Source organism: Vicugna pacos, chromosome 2 (genome assembly GCF_048564905.1).
Source record: "Vicugna pacos chromosome 2, VicPac4, whole genome shotgun sequence".
In the NCBI taxonomy this organism is placed as follows: Eukaryota; Metazoa; Chordata; class Mammalia; order Artiodactyla; family Camelidae; genus Vicugna; species Vicugna pacos.
Window position 1 is genome coordinate 44,952,835 of NC_132988.1, and position 20,260 is coordinate 44,973,094.

Genomic DNA, 20,260 nt, shown 5'->3' on the forward strand with positions numbered 1-20,260 from the left:
TATGGTTTTCTCCATAATTTTTACTGAGAATTTGGAGAGGGACATGTAGAAAAATGTAGGGGAAAAAAGTGTAGAAAACGTCACTGCCCTAGATCACTTTTTAAAACAAGGAAATGTATAAACAAATGTCAGTGAAAATCAAGTTAAGGGAGTGACCTTTGCTTTTTAAAGTGAGCACCACTATTAAAAATATAACATTAATAATCTGATATATTTAGCTTTGTATAAGTTTAACCAATCAGGCATAGCTTAATTTTCATTCACTTTTTAATTTATTTCACATCTCACCCACAATCCTCAGGACCTGAGGAAGGTTGCTGTTTGAGGCTAAAATGCAAGGGGGTAAAACATATCATGTGCATGATTTTATAAAAATGTCAAGAGGATGATGGATTTGTGGAGAAAATTCAGCTGTTTCTTACACTTTGGAAGTAAATGGACCAGCTCACCTCTTGATGGTTATTTGTAGGGCGCCAATGGAATGAAAGGAGAAAAAGGCGACTCGGGATTGCCAGGTCCTCAGGGTCCTTCCGTAAGTCCGTGGTGGCTGAACTTGCATGGTTCCCAAAACACTCTAAGATGGGCCTATTATTCACCTGCGGCAGCCTGTGCCAGATGGCTTATCAACAGTAGAAAGACCATGAGCCTCTTGGTCTGTCAAACTGTAGAAGAAATATCTGTCGGCCCTGTACAGCGAGAGATGAAAGTGTCTCTGAGGTCTGAGTTAGAAGCAATTTTTCAGAGGACTGTCTAACCCTGAGGAGAAAATCAGTGGTTTTCCCACGCTGCTTGCAGATGGAGCTCTGTGGCTGTAGAACCTACGTTCTTTTTCCCTCCAGAGCCCTGTTGTTGTTTAGTGAAATATCTGAGCGTTTAATGGCGGCGGTAGCATTATAGCGTTTCTTGGTAATTGGTTGCTTCCTTTTCTTTTAATGTGCTTTTGATTTATTCTGGCTTTTGTAGAACAACTGTATTTTTTTAAGTTTTTTTTTTGTTCTCACCAAGGAATTTGTAAATGTAGAGAATCAAATGCATCACTTCTTCCAGTATCCGTCTTCCTCTTCAACGATTAATGGCCTTAGCAGAGCCCCAGCATGAGATTCAAGCCTAATTGCCTTATCTAAATGAAGTAACCAAATCCATGTTTATTTTTCGGACATGCAGATCATAGGCCCACCAGGCCCACCAGGTCCCCATGGCCCACCAGGCCCCATGGTAAGTCTTCCTTCTCTCCAAATTGTAGTCATTTATTTAAAAGCATGCTATCTGAGAAAACAGGAACACCTCCTCAAAACAGCCAGCTTGTATTGTGTACTACTCTCTGTGCGAAGGGCCAGAAAATAGGAGGCGCTTTTCTGATTTCACAGTTTTGACTTTCACTCCTCCAAACACATCCTTTGGAAAGAGAGAGCGTAGTTTTGTGACAGGAAAGTCAAAGAAAAACAAACAGATTTGGCAAGCTTTACTCCACCCTTCCAGTATGAACTTTGGAAAATCGTTCTAACCAATCACCATTCTAGGCCATTAATAACATAACGAGATTAATAACTGTAGCCATTAATGAATGTTTCTAACCAACTTTGAGGTTGAAGACCCTTTAATGAAATGTTCAATAAGAACATTTATAAAATAATATGATAAAAATTGAAGCTCACTGCTACAGATGACATATATTGTTGGATCTTTTTCTTTTCACTTGTACGTACTTCGGTAAATACAGTGTTTACACAAGTATCTGTTGGTGATCAATGAAGACGGTCACCATGTCCTCATAGAATTTACGTTCAGTGAAGAAGGTAGCCACTAATCTAGCATAATTCTTCAAATGTCTGCCTAATGGCAGTTATGTTAAAGCTAAAACTTTGTAGAAGGCAGAATGCTTCAAATGCTTTTGACTGGGCCAGGATGGGAACAAGTCACACAGCCTCTAGGATCACATTCATCTAGAATACAATCTCAATTAATCACATGACTTCAATCACAGAGATTAAATAAACTGTGGGTCACTCTTTCCTCCTTTTGTGGTCCAAGAAGGAGCATCACTGGAATCATCTAAACCACAGAGCGTAGCCCCAGACCCAGTCAGCTGTTTCTTACTAACTGCCATTTCTGTTTCATACCACAGAACAATTATAATTAACCTTATTTCTTAAAACTGAACAGTTCTTTAAGACTTAAGCAAATGGCATACTTTTGGCTTTTTTATACTCCCTCCGCTTTAAGTTAGAAAGTTAAATTTTAAAATGCTATACCCATTTATATCATAAAATTAATTAGTTTAAATAAATTTTAAACCATTACTAAAGTAAAATAAGAATACTTGATAAAATGGCCATTTCCTGAAAATGTGTATCCACAACTTATGTAAAGGGAAAATATTGTTCCAACATAGACATATGTAACAAATATCTACATAATCCTTGATAAAAAAATAAAAAAACTTTTTCCTACTGTTATATAATTTTGCTGATGAGTATTTAAATACTCCTATCTCCAAATAGTTTACTTAAATGACTTGAAAAGTTTAAAGCAATCCACAGTAACCTTTAGTTAATTCAGTTTGGCTAATTAGTCTCTATATTTAGATTTTCCACAAAAAGCAGGGGAAAGACCCTGACTCATGAATGTATTATGACTTCCTTCCATTGGTGGTTGTTGTAAGAGCCTTGATGAATTCATCTTTGTGAAAATAAATGCATTATGAATAATAATGCTTGATGCCCCTGTATAGAATCCTTTCCTTAGCCTTAAATTAAAGAAACTATGCAACAAAGTTCCAAGCTTGACTGTCATCTCCTCATTTCCTCTTCCTTTAGATTCCTCAACACTTTGAGTCTACAGGAGTTAGTAGTAGAAAAAGTCTCCTCTTCACTGGTACTTGAAGTTTGGAACTTTCTTTGGCAAACTTCTGTCTTTTAAGACCTACCTCTATTTCATATTAATTTGTAATGTATCTCACATATTCCACCTAGTTTTTTTAAAATACAGATTTGAAAAATAGGAGTAGTGGGGCTCACAAATACTTTTTTTTCTGGGTTTTTTTTCCTTACATATAACCCTGGCACATTGCCCCCTCCCTTTCATAGGTACTTAGCAAAAAAGATTGCAATTAATGAATTTCTTATTACCGAACAATCCAAGAGTCGAAAGGAACTTTCACTAGGTATTAACATCAACTGTCTCTAACTACAGCACAAACAAAAAGATTCTCATTTTACATCTCTTTTGCTACCCTGTATGATAGTCACTTCTGCTGGGAAATAGCGAATCAGTTCTTAATTAAAAGTTGTGTTTTTCATTTCCAGGGACCCCATGGACTTCCGGGACCAAAGGTAATTCAACAAATCTCTTGATTGTTTGATGTCTGTTTCCTTGTTAATCATGGAGAAGCATGGTGGAAGCATGTCTGTCCTGTCTTATTTATTTGTCAAGTGATGTTGATGATCTTTAAGCCTTTAAGTATCCAGATGTTTAAATCTCACAACAACAAACGACTTACAACAAATTTAAGTGGTATCACCTGGAGATGAATTAGTCCTCATTTTGCCTTTTTTCTTGTCACCAAGTGAGTTTCTTAGGTTACTAATCATAATATACTCAGAATCAACCATTTGGAGGTGAATCTGATGAGAGCCTCAGACTAGTCCAAATTCTCTTTCTTAATATGGTGTCTTTAGTTGTATATTCAGACGTTATTCATTGATACTTTTTGCTTGTCATATAGCGCTGCTGTTTCTAAACACTTTCGGTATCCCATGTCTTAATTTTTTATTCCCCCAGAGGTCACTAGTCTAGAATTGGGTAGGGTGTATCAGGTGTGCTATAGTGAAGAGATGGTTACATCACATGTATTCCATAGTCTGGATTAAAAAGAGAACAATGGAGACTGGCCCTTCCTTGTCAGAAGTAGTGCAGCTTGTATTGTGAAGATAGTCTTCACCTGTTGTTGCCTTCGTGTAGCCCAAGAGGACATCTTGGAGGATTAAAATGAGCCCTGAAAGGTGAGCTTAATCTTCCAGTGAGCATATGTGATGAGGACCCATGTTCTAATGTCAGCTTTACCACTGACAGGCTGTATCACATGGGGCAGAATACTTACACTCTCTGATCCTTCATTTATACAACAAGGTGGCTTACCTCAGAGTGTTGTGATGATTTAATGACTATATGATTATAAAACACTTAGCAAAATACTTGGTGCAGCTGTTAATAAACACCCACTAAATGTCAGTTGTTGTTGTTTTCCTGTGTTTTGATACTTTGTTCTGAACAAGAAAATTTAGCTAGTCCTCAAGCCTGCTTTAGACAAGGTTCAAGGACTCTTGAAAGCTCCTCAGTAGTGAGTTGGTGCATTTAAATGGTGAGGGGTGGGGGGACACATAAGTGCAATGTTGGCATTAAGAATCAGAAAGTGTAGAGGCAGCCCCCTCTCTCCTCTGAGGATTCCCCTGGCCTACCCAGCTTTAGGGGTGATGGAGGTACTGGTCTGACTGCAGGAATCTGAGTGTCCTTTCCGAGGTGAAGCAGGTGACTCATCCAAGAAAAGGAAGAGTTCATGACTCTGTTCTTCTTAGAATCCCTCGCCTTCTGATCAGGCCAGTGAGGGATAGTCTCAGAAGCATGGATCATAGTTGGGGTTGAGAGCATTGCTGTGGGGGTCAAAAGAGTGCTTGTCTACCAGCTTTGTGGTGTTGGCAGTTATCTAACCTCTCCGGGCCTCTTTGCCCACTCTGGACTAAATGATATTTACCACTCTTGGCTTCTCCTTGGATTTTAAGGCACCACTAAAGACCAGACTAATTGTAATGATTCAGATCAAAGCCACCAAAACTGTGCTCAGTTATCCCATCACCATTAGATTCATAGCTGCCCAAGGTCCTTTTGATATCTACAAAGCAGTGGTCTATTTTGCCTGCATTTAACTTCAATTGTTACTTAAACCATAGATCGCAGAGAATTATAAAGTTGAAAACACCTCAAAGATTACCTATGCTAGTTCCTTGATTTTTATAGACGATAAACTATAGGCCCAGGAAATTTAAGTTATTTGCCCTGAATTACACTGCTAGTTAAATGATAGATCTGAGATGTGAATTTAGGGACCAGAGCAGAAATTTGAAATTTTTGCCACTGAATCTGATTGTTTATAAACTCACCTTCTCAATTAATGCCCACTCCCATCAGTATGTGATTCCTCACCAAAAAGTTTCATAGCTTACCAAGGCTGCCATGCCTGTCCATCATCTTAAGATCACTTGCTGAATCGAAGTCCACATGCATGCAAAGCCAGAACTCTCGTTTAGACCAGGTAACTGAAGTTGATTACTGAGCCTTGGCCTTAATCTCACATCGAAACTAGCTCTGTGACATGCCCACAATCATAGTTTACGGACCAAAGCACATTTGGATTTCCTATAGTGGCAGCATTGCAAACTTCCTATCACCAGAATCCACTAGGTCATGCCAATGTGTTTATTATTTTGTGACCCCTTTGAAAGTTCAAGGGGAAGGGTATATCTCAGTAGGTAGAGCATGTGCTTAGCATGCATGAGGTCCTGGGTTCAATCTTCAGTACTGCCATTAAAATAAATAAATAAATGAACCTAATTTACCTCCCCCCCCCCAAAAAAAAGCAAACAAACAAAAAACAAAGTTCAAATATATAGAATGGTTGCATGGATAAGTCTAGCTCACGATTTCCAAAAATTTCTGGATGAGAAGAATCACCTGGGAGGCTTATTAAAAATACCCGTTCCTGTGCTGCTATGGTCTAGGTGGGACGCTGGACTCTAACAGGCACCACATTGACTTTCATCATCAGGCAGATGGGGGGAAATACTGCCCAGGTTAGCAGTCCCTCCTGCCATGTAAGCATAATCTCTCTCCTCTCCAGACCCCACATGCAAGGCTCTACAGGGCATTTGAGACTGAAATCATCTTCCTTTCACAAGTCTTTCAAGATTTTCTTGATGAAATTAACATCTGTACTTAAAAATTGAAAAGGGAACAAAACTCTATTTCTCTGCTGCTGCTGACAGAAGAGAGTGTCCTGTATTCTTAGGTTTTTAAAAATCAGAGTCAGCAGACTTGATCACTTATCAGGACGTTTGTAATGTCACCTTAAGTTAAATTCAAACCTCCTTTATTCTAATATTGGGCAGACAGACAATTTGTAAATTGTAGTTTGTAAAACCACATTTAAGTCCTGTGATCTTCACATTCTCTCACATTCTCTTCTAGGATTGGCTATTTGTTGTGTATTCTATTGATTAATCCATGTAGGGACCTGACTTGGCAATGTCAGTGAGTGAGGATTCGCTAACTGGCATTACTTCAGACATCAGCTGCTACATTTTTGGCTCATTCCCCTGGGCAAAATGCTTAAAGGCTTAAAATATCTGTATATAACCTGTCCTGCATATTCCAGTTTTCCATTCCAGCAGAGCGGGTCTCTCCTCCTGAACCTCCCTGAGCATCCTCCACTCTGATTGTCTTTGATTTGCTTGGTCAGAACAATGTAGGATTCCACCAGTTTCCTTAAGATAGAACTGAAAAATTCAGGTACTCAACAGTATACATTTTGATTGTGAGGAGCACATTTTCTCAGGAGTTTTGCTTCCTAGAACATTATTTAATTGTCAATTTGTTTGCTCATCTTTAAAATATTCTAAATTAATTTTGAACTGATGGAAGACAAATGTAGCCTGACTCTGCTGTTACCTAAAACTGGAATCTGCAACCATTTCAGAGACTGGCTCTCTTCTCTCGCAGTTGAAACACCCATGATAGCAACCAAAACTGGCATTTGCTTTTGCATTTAGGGTGAACCAGGGTTAAATGGTGTTAAAGGATTGAAGGGTGAACCAGGTCAAAAGGGTGACAGAGGACCCCTTGGCCTTCCAGTAAGTAAAGAAAACTTTCCATTTCAGTGCCAATCTCACTTTTCTTTCTGCCCTAAGGAACAAACTCTGGTTTACTCGGTGACTGTCTTACAGTTAAGACTTCCATAATTGGAAAACGCATTGTGTTCGAGCAGAGCTCATCCCAGTTTTGTTTTCTCTGATGTCTGCTCTTGTGTCAGAGGAAGACCCCATAACAAACAAGGCCACGACTGCCCTGTCCTTCAATTACATACATGCCAACCTTCCTCTTTTAAGGCTGACAAGTCTCTCCCATCACCCTCCCCTTTAAAGAAGTGCTGTGCTGATTATTTCATCATTTCTCCTGAATGTTTTTATAATTTAGGGTAGTTTAAAATCCTCCCCCAATTTTTTTTTCTTTTTGATACCAAAAACCATAGCCCTCTGGTGGTGGCAGGTGTACAGCTGGCCATTGTTGAAAGCGTGAGGTCAGTGCGGTGGCTCCGGACATTAATCAGTCATATCGTGGTCTACATGTTGTATGTCGTTTGTGTTGGAAATGCCCTCTTATGAGGTTCTTGGGGCAATCATGGAGAGTATGGAAGCAGTATTTTGCAGCTGTTCTGAGGTTTTTTTTACTTTTAATGAAAAGAGATTTTCACCTTTCATACACTTTATCTAGTCTCCTTTCCACAACTAAAAAGATGTTTTGAAATGATTATTAAATATAAGGTTTTAGTTTCAAGCTTTTAATATGCTGTCTATTCACTGAAAGCAAACAGAAGTCAGCAAAAGACATTATAGATTACATTTTTAAAATGTGACATGAAATTGGTAACAGAATATAGTTTATACACATATTTTATGCTTAAAAATGCTGGTGACCACTTTTTTAAAATTTTTCCCATGGGTACTGTACTCTAAGTACTGAAGTATTCCTCTTGATAGCAAATGCCTCACAGAGATCAGGCATGTAGTGGATGCTTAATGTGTATTCACTTATTGAATGAATGATACAAGCCTTAGAGCATAGGTTAAATCACACCAATTAGATCATGTCACACACATTGAAACCTCTATAACGTGTAAGTCTTTAATTCACATTTCAGGTAAATATAATATAATATTATCAGTGCAAAACTCTTATCATCTCCTGATTATTTTTAAATATTATAATAATGATGACTCTGAAGAAAGTATCAAAGAGCAAAACAAAGTTGGGATTTCTATTTTATCTAAACTTTCAATCTGATTTTTTTAGAGTTTGCCCTAATATCAAATCTAGGACTAGTGATAATTTTTATGCAACATTTAGCCTAAAGCTGTATATATGCTAGCATTAAACAAACAAACAACACACATTTTTTTAAAGTTTTAATCATTGCTAACTGAAGACGTATCTTTCAGTTATAATCTGACTCAGGATTATACAGAAGGAATTGTAAAATGAAAAATTAAAGTACTCCCCCTTCAAAAAAATATGTTATAGCAACATTGGTAGAGTATGCAGCTGGAATAGATTTTTTTTCTTCCATTTTGTATTATTAACTACATCTGAAGCATAAAATGGGGAAATAGTTTGGCAACCTTGCCAAGAAAATGTATAGAACTAGTGCATTGTCTTTCTTAAATACTCCTTGCTGTAATCAACATTTTTAAAGGACTATAAATAAACATTTCAGTTTTGAGATATAAAAGCCATGTCAAAAAAGTAATTGCGCTTATTCTTGAAACAAGAATTGAAAATGTCATCTATCAATCATACGTTATACATAGCTAAGAGTTCAAGGTAAAGAAAAACGTTCATTGCCTGAAAACAACATTAGATTTTTAAAGCATTTCCCATTTAGACTTTGATGCTTGACTACTTGAGGTAAAGTGAGGAACAATTTTGTTTGGGACAGTTATTTTTTTGTTTGGTTGCATGACATTTTTCCAGCATTTTCCTGCTCCTAGAAGTCCCCCTAGTGGTGACTAATGTGAACACAGTAAGAGCAACCCAGAAAACAGAGTATTATTGTTCATGTGAAATCCAGTCACCTTGACATGTTAAAATTCTGCATTTGTTATTCATAAATGCTCTTTTAACAAGTAAAACTAGAGTTCTTTTCTTTTCCTCTGAAATTCTAACCTTGATTGATGATTATAATGAGCCCTTTCCTAGGAGATTGACCATTATTTTTTCTTCAGAACTTTAAGAAATATATCGTGAAATATATTTTACAGTCTTTTGAAATGAATTTCATATAGAAATTAGCAACCCAGACTGTTACTGGTAATTATTTTAAAGCCTACTTTATAAACCTCATTAACTTGATTTCTCAGTAAGAATTTGTCGAATGGAAATGTCATTAAAATGCCATCATCTGTGGGGTGTTTATTGTCATGTGTTTGTTTTTTTTTTTTAAACTAACAATTTGTAACAATGTGATATTCATCCCAGAACCCTGTGACTGCGTATTATGTTGTTTGAAGTGTTACATTTGTTCATCGGTACCTCATACTAATCTCTGTTCTTGTCATTCGTGTTACACCCACCAACCCTGCTACCAACCAAATCACACAGGGAGCATCTGGCTTAGACGGGAAGCCAGGATCCCGGGTGAGTCAGTACCTCATCTTGCTCCAACATGTTTTGTGGCTATGAATTTTGTGCTTCAGGACAGACTCTCATCAAATGATGAGGGCTACACAGGACTGGAGCGAAAGGAGAAGGTGGACAAAGATAGTGACAGAAAAGGGAAAGGTAGACAGAGTCTGGGTGGCAGCTCTGTTTGACGTCCAGCCTAAACTACAGAACATCTTTCTGAAGCCCAGGTTCAAGTCTGGAGAACTTGCAAGGTGGGAAGAATGACCAGTCTAATTGGCTTCACTGTCTTAGAATCCCAGACAGGTTTTTCCATCATTGATGGACATTTCCTGCAATTCCATGATAGAGGCCCTCTGAAGGAATTAAAGTCATGTGAATTTATTTGAATTTGCTTTTCCTTTTAATGTTTATGTGCATATTAGAAATGTAACTTCTTCCTTGGGACTAACTTTCAAATCTCTGTTCATCAAAATGACTTGTCTGTCTTCTGTCATTTTGTCTCTTTTCCATGGTTCTTAACAGTGCCATCTCTTACATTTCAGCTTCAGATCCTCAATATTTAGAAGTCTTCTGAAGATGAACTTTGAGCTCAAGCAGTGAAAAAAATCAAACTGATGATGATAATTCACCAATATTAGAATGAGTTTAAAGCCCTGAATATTTCATATCACAAGGTTCTAATAGAATAAACAAGGAGGGGAGGGTATACCTCAGTGGTAGCACTCATGCTTAACATACACAAGGTCCTGGGTTCAATCCCCAGTACTTCCACAAAAAAAAATAATAATAATAAGTAAACCTAATTACTCCCCCTAAGAAAAAAAATTTTTTTATGAATAAAAAACAATAGTATAAAGAAATAGGAATACTATAAAGTTCGTGCTGGGATACTTCCTTTGTTTGCAAATATCATTATAAATTATTTGCAAATCTAAGCCTAGTATTCCTGAAAATGAGCAAATATACTTGAATTCCCTGCTACATTTTTACAAATCAAAAAAAATCCAAGCTCTTTAGTTCTAAAAACCTGCTTCAGGCAGTCATTATTTTCACTGGACCTCAGTGTTCACTATATTCATTCAGCTATTACCTCGTCTGCCACAGAAATCCTAATCCTGAACCAGGAGGCCAGAGGGCAATTGTGTCATTAAATCATCCAGCTGCCTGGTTTGTGCCTTGTAAGCTCAGTGACTTGAGCCACTGCAGCAGAACGTGTAAGAATAAATCCTTCCTTCTAAGCCCCCTGCTGCTTCCCACAGAGCTGAAGAAAGTTTAAACAGTTAAACACTGTTCTCATTTATTCAAAAATATTTTTTGACTTGTGTAACTGTTCGAGCCTCTTAAACAGCTGAAAACAAGGCTTCAGAGTGTTTGTGGCCAAGAAGAGTAGGGGTAACTGTGGGGGCAGAGAATGGATGTAAACAAGAGATGATGTGACAGAAGGACAATGACATTTTTCTTCTTAAGATTTTGGAGGCAAAGTGAAGGTGTTCCACTTAGGGAGGAAATATCTAATTAAATATGGTATACAGGTTTTGTGTGTGTGTGCCTTTCATTGAAATATGCAGTTATATAATTCATCCCTTTTGCATGAGTTTCTTGAAAACGACTGACCTGAAAGAATCAAGCATAAAGCAGTCTGAAAGGAGATGTGTTGTCTTGCTTACATTCTAAGGCATCATTCACCCAGGAAAAAGTCCAGGAAAAATTATAACTGCTTGCCTTACAGCCCTTGGGATATGTCTCATATTATCTTATTGTTATCTTTTTTAGGGTACAGATGGCCCTGTGGGACCCCATGGCCCTGCAGGTCCCAAAGGAGAAAGAGTAAGTTGCTCCTGAAGTTATTAAGCTGTGATCTAAAGAAAACACAGCATATGGCCTTTCCATTTGGGTTGATCTGAAATGTTCACTTCCCGGAAGAAATAAAGGGCCATCTAATAGTGCATGGAAATAGATACCGTCTCAGGTTCTATTAAGAGCCCTCACACTGAGAGAACCCAGAATATTAAAATAGAATATGGCTGCCTTAATAAAAAACAATGCATACATTTTCATAGCTAAAAGAAATAGTCATAGCTAAAAGAAATAGTTCAGACTCTTCCTTCTTAACCCATAAGGAAGATATTTTCATTTGGCCTTAATCCAGAAAGTTGAAGTCAGTGGAGCTAAAATTTCCAGGACTACGTTTTCTGGTTGATAATCTTTTATATAAAGCTACTGTATTCATTCAGAGTAAGTTATAACTTTTTTTAAAGGAAATTACAAAACCTAAGTTACACGTGCTCTTTTTTTTTTCAGCCGAAAAATAGTCTGTCTTTCTTTAACCATAAGGAAATAATTTCAGTGCATTACAAAACAAAAACCTTTCACAAACCTCTCTATTGCTAGGCCATGTTTCCATATCTTTGGGGAAAAAAAAAGACATCCAGAATGGAAGATAAATATCTGCCACAAAAAAATGTACTGCAGCAGCAGCAGCAGCTGGTCATCTGTCTGGAACTTCTCTCCCTCTTTCTCTGTTTTTCTCCCACTTTTTCTTTTCCTCACCTTGGAAAACGTAGGAGGTTTTTTGTTTCTGAGTGAAATTGTGTCAGCCATTTCCCCACCATCCAGAATAGGATGTAAAGAAAGTATCCTAATAGTGAGGGCTTCAAAATGTTGGAATGATTCGTTGTGCAAGTTTGTGGTCTTTTAAAACTAGAGTTTCATCAGTCTGGGATAATTCGCTTGAAAATACAGGGCCACATGGTGATTTCTTTGGCGTACATCCCAATCCCATAATTCCACGTTCACTGTAAGTGAACTCATTCATTCAGTAAATATTTATCACATTACAATGTACAAAACACGGTGTACTCCTAGTGTGAAATGGAAACACTCTACACCCATTTATGGATTCTATTTTGCTAATTGCTCCAGTGAATTCAATAATATCATTATAATTGATTCGTCATCCTACAACCTTTTATTAATACACTGTGTGTATTTACTCAATACTGTAAAGGAAGCAGCTATTTTCCCTAGAAAAGGAATCTAGAAAAGGTTACAATCTAATTGCAGAGAAAAAAAATCTGCAAGACATAACCAGATAAGGAGGCCAAAGTGAATACAAATAGTACCAGCTGTGCATTCAGTGATAAAGGAAGGTTGGCTTTATCCAAGAATGCTTCTGGAAAGAGGTGAGTTCTAAAAGAATGAATTATCTGAATCTGCAACTGTCTTAATTCGAAGGTCAAACCAAGACCTTCGAAGATCATCTGAATTAAAAATAATGAAAAGCGAAGAGCCTCACGCTGCTGATGCATTCAAGCATTGTATCAAGAAACCCAGCACATGTACTAAAAATGGAGCAGCAAATCTCAAGTAGTCTTTTGGCAGAAGGCCCCGGGGCTCAAGAGGGTTTACCGTTTGGTAAATCAGCTGCTACTTCCGAGAGCTCCGCAGTGTCACAAGAGTATCAGGTCTCAGCCCTGGGGTAGATTAACCAGGAGAGCAAATGAAATGGCTAAGAATTTGTGAAGGCATAGTTTAAGTCAAATGGTGCAGTGTAAAGTGTTACACTTGTATTTACGCAGCCTGTTAACCATCTTAACTGGATCATATATCTGACTCTCCAAGTGCCCCTCACCCTAAGAGCTAAACTGGAGTGTGATTCTCAAAGTTAATTGACTGAGGTGCCATCTGGAGTCTCTTGAAAAAATTTCAAATTTTAAAGAGGCAGGAATCAAGAAAGGGAGACATTCTAGAATAATTCCTCATTGTAGATGTGCAAATTGATGAGACTGAATGAAATAAGACCAGACCAAAAGAAACCAGGCATTTGACAGACAGTTTTATTCAAGAACTGTCAAAGACTTGACTGACAGCATTGGTATGCAGCTCTCCAGAGCAGATGGTCCCTGCCTTCAGCTGATTTCTCCACCTTGGCCTTGTAACTACTTAGGAACTCGATAGCTTATGTTAAATTTGAGAGGCTCAAAAGCTCTTTTGGAATTAATTAATCCAGGAAAAGAAGTTGCACATTCCAAGCCCTGTGTTAATATTTCATTCTTAAAAGCGTTCGAGCTGGGACCATTAGGATGCTTTGGGCTCTAAGTCATAGAACCCCAATGCAAAATGGCTTAAATAATAAAGAAATGTACATTTTGTCTGACAAAATATTCGAAGGAGGATCTCTAGGCTTTGTTTCTGTGCCCTTTCTATGAGCTGGCTTTGTCTTCTGACCGCAGGCATGCTGGTCACAGTGGTTCCAAACCTCCCCTGTGGAGGGGGCTCAGCAGAAAACAAACATGGAGACTGTCTTCTCCTGAGTCTTCCTTAGCAGTGAGGAAACTTTCCGCAAAGCATCCCGGAGACTTCCCCCATGCGTCATGGACCAGAATCGGGTCATATTTCCACTTCTGAAGCAGTCAGTGGCGAGTGAGATGAACTGTCATGATTAGTTTAATTATTTGGAATGGACAATTCTGTAAGAGGAGGTCCACAGACAAATGCTTTAGTGACAGCTTAATTCAAATAAGCCATGGTATATTTATTTTAAAAACAAAATAAAGCTGAGACACTCAGTCAGATGAGGAAGAAGGGAGGAGGTATATCAAAATAATCTGTGGAGGTTTTTTAAATTAGATGTACTCTAATGTATTGAGTTTTTATAGATTAGACTGATTCCAGGTTATGAACCCTCCTTCTAAACCCCCATCCCCCACTACACACACAAACACACACATACACACACACACACTCACCACCAGCACCACCACCATTTAGAAAAATCATAAATAACAGATCAAACTGAAAGAAATTTATTTTGAATTGGTGCTCTTTGGGTTGCCAAGCCCTTTTTATTAAATATGAGACCTCTAACTGTACAATAATGATGATAGCTGCTATTTATGGACATATTATTAGGCAACGTATCATTGTATATTTTATAATCACATTTAATCTTCAGACAAATTATTGCAGAATATGTATTATTATTCTTATTTTACAACCAATGAAACACAGGCACAGAAAGGTTAAGAAAGTTACCCAAGATCACACAACCAGTAAACACCGGAACTAGAATTCAAATGTAAGTCTGTTGCATTTCAAAGCCTGGTCACTTTACCAAATGCAATTCCTGCTGTTTCAGTAATAAACATAAAATAATAATGAGTAAAAGTTCAACAAACTTTTATCGTATTTATTCCCCATAATCTCCCTATACTATATGTGCCTCTAAGTGACAGTGCTAATTAGCACCTACAAACCCCTAAATTTAGATTAAAGAAGAATGTTAACAGTGACTTGAAATTTGCTCACATGGGAATTTGCAAGAGAGAGAAACACACATAATACTTGGATCTGCATGCAGTTATCAGCTGAACTTGGCATTTTACCCATGAAAAGGTTTTGGGACCCTTTAAACTTCTTCAGGGGTGTGATAAAAGAAGGTAACATTTGCTGTTTGGCCCCTCCTATAAACATCATCATACTCCTGAAGTTTTCATGCTAAATACTGACAGTTTAATTTTGGAGATGGCAGCAGCAGAAGACACTATTTGAAATGCCAAACATCTTTTTCTTTATTATCACAATTATTTCATATTCCTGGGACCACCTCCAATTACATTTACTTTTTTATAAGCATTCAAGATTATCGTTTAAGCAGGGACCAGCTATTCTACTTGAATAGGTACATGGAAAGAGAGTGATGAAAGTAATCAGTTCCTACCTTATCAGGCATTGAGGAGAAGGCATAAACGTTTTGAAATCCTTTTTCAGAAAGAAAGCAAAACGTACATGCTTGTATTGATTTGATTTAATTTATTAATGCAACATATATGTACTGATGTGCCAGACACTATTATAAACTGGGGAGGCAGTAGGGAAGGAAGCCAGAGCTGGGGCTCCCTTATGTGCATCTTCTAGTGAGGGGCTCAGCAGAGAATAAACAAGTTAAAACGTGGGTGTGTCTCCCACTGTGTGAGCACCATGAAGTAAAATACAGCTCAGTGAAGGATGGAGACCATCAAGGAAGGAAGAGCTTGCTGAAGAGGAGACACTTGGTAGGGGGACAAAAAGCAGTTCATTCTTGTATTTTTTAAAAGATTAGTAACTTAAAATAAGTAGTAACAAAAAAATTTTCACACTAATGCCAAAGAAACCCAAGCACAGCATCCTAGATATGCAGACCCTTTTGCACAGTTGTGCAGCAGCGGTCTGACCCACGGTCTTTTCGAAGGTGATTCTCTAAAAACGTGAATGTGGATTTCTTTTGCTGTATCTCTGACAGCGACCCTGGAATAGCCTGACTCTTTGGAATTTTAATCAAATGGTGCTTCAAACAGAGGTTTTAGATACAGGCCATTAGGGAAAGTGTGTGAATATAGGCATTTGTGTATAATTTGAACTTTCGCCTTTCATCACAGGGTGAAAAGGGAGCTGCGGGCGAGCCGGGACCCCGAGGACCGTACGGCCTGCCGGTGAGTTCTCCTCGGTCTGGCGAAGCTTCCCCTCCCGCATGTGTAGACGCCCGTCACTCGCCAGTTAACCCTCGCCTCGCACGGAGGCTAATCCCTCTAGAGCAGCAAGGAACCATCCACTAACTCTCTACAACCCAGCCTGACCGTGTTCTTCAGAGACGGGTCATATTCGTGTCGCTTTGTCGCGCTCGCGTACAGACACCACCCACACACCTCACGAGACTGAGGATCAGAGCTTGTCCGGGAGACAGACAGGGCTCACCCGACGGCGGGAGTCGGGCTGTCCGACGCGCCCCCCCAGGCCGTCCGTCCGACCCCTAACTGGGCCTTCCTGGGAGGTCCCCGTACCAGCAGTGGGTGTGCAAGCTTTATTGAAGACAGCTCTTCAGACTTTATCTGTTCTCACAGGTTACTTACTAACACTGCTCTTGCTAATAAAAGTTATTTCTCAACTTGACGTTTAAGGTGACATTGATGTTTCTGGCCTTTCTAAATGACTGTGACAGCCAGTGATCTTTCAGAGCAGAGAATGTTGATAGTGTTCTGTCTTCTGAAAATTCTCAGTTACACCTGCTTCAGATCAAGGCCTCAGGTTCGCTTCTGAACAATATCTCAATGACTCAGTAGGGTAGGTAGGTCTGCTGTGGAAGCACATACTGTCTCTAGGTTTTCAACCCCTAATTACCTTCCACATACCTGTACTTGCCAGTTTTTATGAACTGAAATAATAAACTATGATTATTTGAGTGCTTAAAGAGGTGCTGATTTTGAAATCTAATTGATGGAATCAAAGTGACTTCTCTAAATTTTGGTAGATCCTTTATATGGCTGACACTCGTCACTGCTCTGAAAATCTGCACCACAGGGGTGAATTTATCATCCTTGCGCAAAAGTTTTCTACTCTTTTTATAATAGGGGGTCGTGCACTTACAGTTTTTAGGTTGTGATCCTCAGACCCTCAATATTAATAGACAAGGTACACATCTAGCCAAATTAAAATTATATGTAACAATAGACAGTTTTCACATTCTTTACTCATTTACAAGCTAACTACTAGATTTAGTTGTCAAACTAAAGTAGCATTGATTTGCATACTCTATTAGTGCTGGTGTGTTTTTATATTAACTAAACAGTATTTTTGTTTTCAGCTTACTCCTGGATTGATAACTTGGATACCAAGGATTAAACTTCAGCAAAATATCAGACTACTTAACCTGATAAATAATAAAACATTTTCATGACCCTTAACTGCAACATTAACAGTCACTTCACTTGATTTAGTGAAAGAAATTTGTATTACTAATCAGTAAGGACTCTTCCTCACATTTCTGAAGTAGTTGTTCTAATACTAGTGTTGCATGTCCAGGCAGCCTTAAATAAAACAATAACCTCTTCATGGAACTTAGGAACACTAATGTAGCTACTATGATTCTTTGGCAGGGGAAAGATGGAGAGCCTGGTCTTGATGTAAGTAATGTGTACAACAAACATCTTCCCATTATAATAGATGCTGATGGTCTCCATCATCAGTAAGAGCAAGAATACTTCTGTTTTTTTCTGTGCACATAGTTATGCATACTGCATACACTGCTGTGCATGTGGACAGCAGTATGAAATACACCACTAGCGTCTGCATGAAATAAATGTAAAAGCAAAAATCATAATTATCTGGTATGAAATTAATAACCAACAAGTGACAGTGTGGCACTTCAAAATACAATCCCAAATTAGAGACACTCAACATCAGCAGTTGAACCACTTATTTTAAAATATGCATGAAATTGAAATCTATGTCACACGCTACCATTAGGGAATGGCTAATTATGTTTATTCTCTAAACTGTTATGCAGTAGTTCTCTTTTTAGCACAAAGTCCCTATATATCTTATAGTAACATAATTCCAAAAAAATAGAGAATATCAAAAGTCAAGCTCTCTTAAGATGATTACTTCTCATCCTGTATTACGTAGTTACAAAAGTAATAGTAGTTACCGTTTATTGGGCACCTGTTGTGTGCAGATGTCATTCTGTATTTCATATATAATCATTTGCATTTAACACTCACACCAGCAGTTGTGTGTGTAGCAGGTATCATTAACCTCATTTTATAGTCAAAGGACTAAAATGCTGAGGTTATTTGTCCGCGGCCACACAAATCAGAAAGCTTGCCAGGATTCAAACTAGGATCCTGTTATTCTTAGGCAAAAAAAGGAATCTGTTGTTTATAGATACTTGAGATGCTAGGAAACTGTTATTTCTAAGCGCTACTTCACCCATCTAAGTTTTGAGATTTAGGGGCATGTCATATTTCTTTATATTTGCATTCAGATACATGAAATCTTACTCTTTTTTTTTTTTTTGATGTGGTTTTGCCAGAGTTACATCAATAGATCTTTTTGGTTTGCTTTTTATCCTTTAGGGTTTCCCTGGTCCACGAGGCGAGAAGGGTGATCTGGGAGAAAAGGGGGAAAAGGTGACCTCCCCATCCTAGCATGTGCCTGTTTGATTTTCCTGCTTCTGTCTGCTTTGCTGTTCAACCTGTCCAATTCTTTCATATGCCTGATCTTTTCTGTATCCTGTGCTCCAAAAACACACTGATGTCTGATCTGAGGAACCAGGCCTTCACAGAGGAATAAAGAAGGCTACATGGCGAGAAATAAGGGCACAGTTAGCACAAAAGAAAAAAAAAAACCGCAATCCCCACATAGCAGGGCTGCAAGCTTTCTGCTGCCTGACACCAATCAATCAATGATGTAGTTTCCAGGGGGTTTTGAAAATCAGGGTGAGGAGGAGGCATTTATTACATTAAAGTAAAATTAAATAGCACAGATCTGCAACGGTCTTCTGGCAGAGCTCACCTAGCTCTGTACAGCCAGCATCTCGTTTATCTTTCCAGCATCCCCAGTGGAGGGTCAGAGAATATGTCCTGTATCTTGATTTTTTTGATTGGGAAATGAAACACAAGCAGTGTGACTGATAAACCCCAGTGAGTCCATTATATAGGGACCAGGACTTGTTGCCTGCAGATACTGTAGATATTTTTAAATGAAGATATTAGTGTATTTTATGAGACTGGTTTCAGGTTCTATCTCAAGACCATCAGCTCCAGGGGATAGAGGAGCCAGTATCGGGCAAAATGGTTTTATGTCTGGAAGGAAAATTTGGATTATGGATTTTTTAAATCACTTTTTCCTTTCCGCTCCCCTTTGCTTGGGTCTTTGAAGAATAATTTTTTATATTGGATGTAACTAAAGAAGGAAAAACACCCTCAGCACCTCAGTAGAATAATGAAAATCTTAATGTGGCTGAATATGTACTTTCACAGTTCGAATTTAAACCGATTGTATTTCTCAGATTAATTTATGTCCTGTTCTACTTAACACACTGTTTTCAAAACCCTATAAATTCTCTTTAACAGTGAAGTTCACAACTGTTGAAAAGCAAGGCCAAATGAGAGTTGCCAAAGAAAGGTGATTAAGCCTGTTGTGTATTCTTTGGGCCTTAAACATTACTAAGCTTTCCCATTGCTAGGAGAGCTCATGTGAGTGGTCATGTAAAAGCACCGTCACCATCCTCACCAATATCATGATGTTTATTGAACACTTATTATGTGTTTTTTCTAAGAATTTTACCCACGATAAGTCTTTTAATCCTCATGACAACTCCCTGAAGTTGGTGCTATGTCCCCATTTCACAGGTGAGGAAACTGAGGCATTAAAAAATTCTTTTAGTGGGGAGGGTGTGGCTCAGTGGTAGAATGTGTGCCTAGCATGCACGAGGTCCTGGGCTCAATCCCCAGTACCTCCGTGTAAATAAATAAACAAACAAACAAACCTAATTATCTAATTCCCCCAAAAAAGAACCAAAAAAAAAAGTTCTTTTATTCTTCATTGTACATTCTAACTGTAAAATATACATGTTTGGAGATAAATTATGCATGTGAGCTTTTAACCCAAGATGTGTGTGTACTTTATAGTTATTTTTAAAAAATTATAGGCATTTATTTTATATTTACCTAATGGATTGTATGCATCTAAAACCTTATCCACTCAAAAGTATGTCACCACTATGAAGACATTCATTTTAATGATCTTTTAAACAAAGAAGTTACCAGTATTATAACTTATGAAAACCTAAAGCTATACATTTAATCCTCAGAATAATGTTAATTACCCCCACAAAAATATTTCCATATTTCAGATTCCATGATTAGAAGTTTTATATTCAGGAAAATTAAATCCAAATGTGAATACTTTACGTATATCATTCTTTGGCATGGGAGAGAAAAATTAGCAAGAGCCCTCATGTGCTCACGCCCACAATGACAGATAGTTTTATCTG

At 38.1% G+C, this 20,260-nt stretch overlaps 1 protein-coding gene across 2 annotated transcripts in view; it reads left to right on the forward strand.

The window, feature by feature from the left end:
- The window catches only part of COL25A1 (collagen type XXV alpha 1 chain), a 409,478-nt gene that overhangs the window by 380,969 nt on the left and 8,249 nt on the right, over positions 1–20,260 (forward strand). Inside the window, exons 26-33 of one of the 2 annotated variants that reach the window (XM_072972769.1) lie at positions 470–532; positions 1,165–1,215; positions 3,306–3,332; positions 6,822–6,902; positions 9,427–9,462; positions 11,224–11,277; positions 15,867–15,920; positions 18,339–18,605. In XM_072972769.1, the coding sequence (XP_072828870.1) occupies positions 470–532; positions 1,165–1,215; positions 3,306–3,332; positions 6,822–6,902; positions 9,427–9,462; positions 11,224–11,277; positions 15,867–15,920; positions 18,339–18,410 (438 nt within the window). In that variant the 3' untranslated portion in view covers positions 18,411–18,605. Of the gene's footprint in view, positions 1–469; positions 533–1,164; positions 1,216–3,305; positions 3,333–6,821; positions 6,903–9,426; positions 9,463–11,223; positions 11,278–15,866; positions 15,921–17,360; positions 17,388–18,338; positions 18,606–20,260 lie in introns of those variants that run through there. The other variant, XM_072972767.1, reaches the window with a different exon arrangement.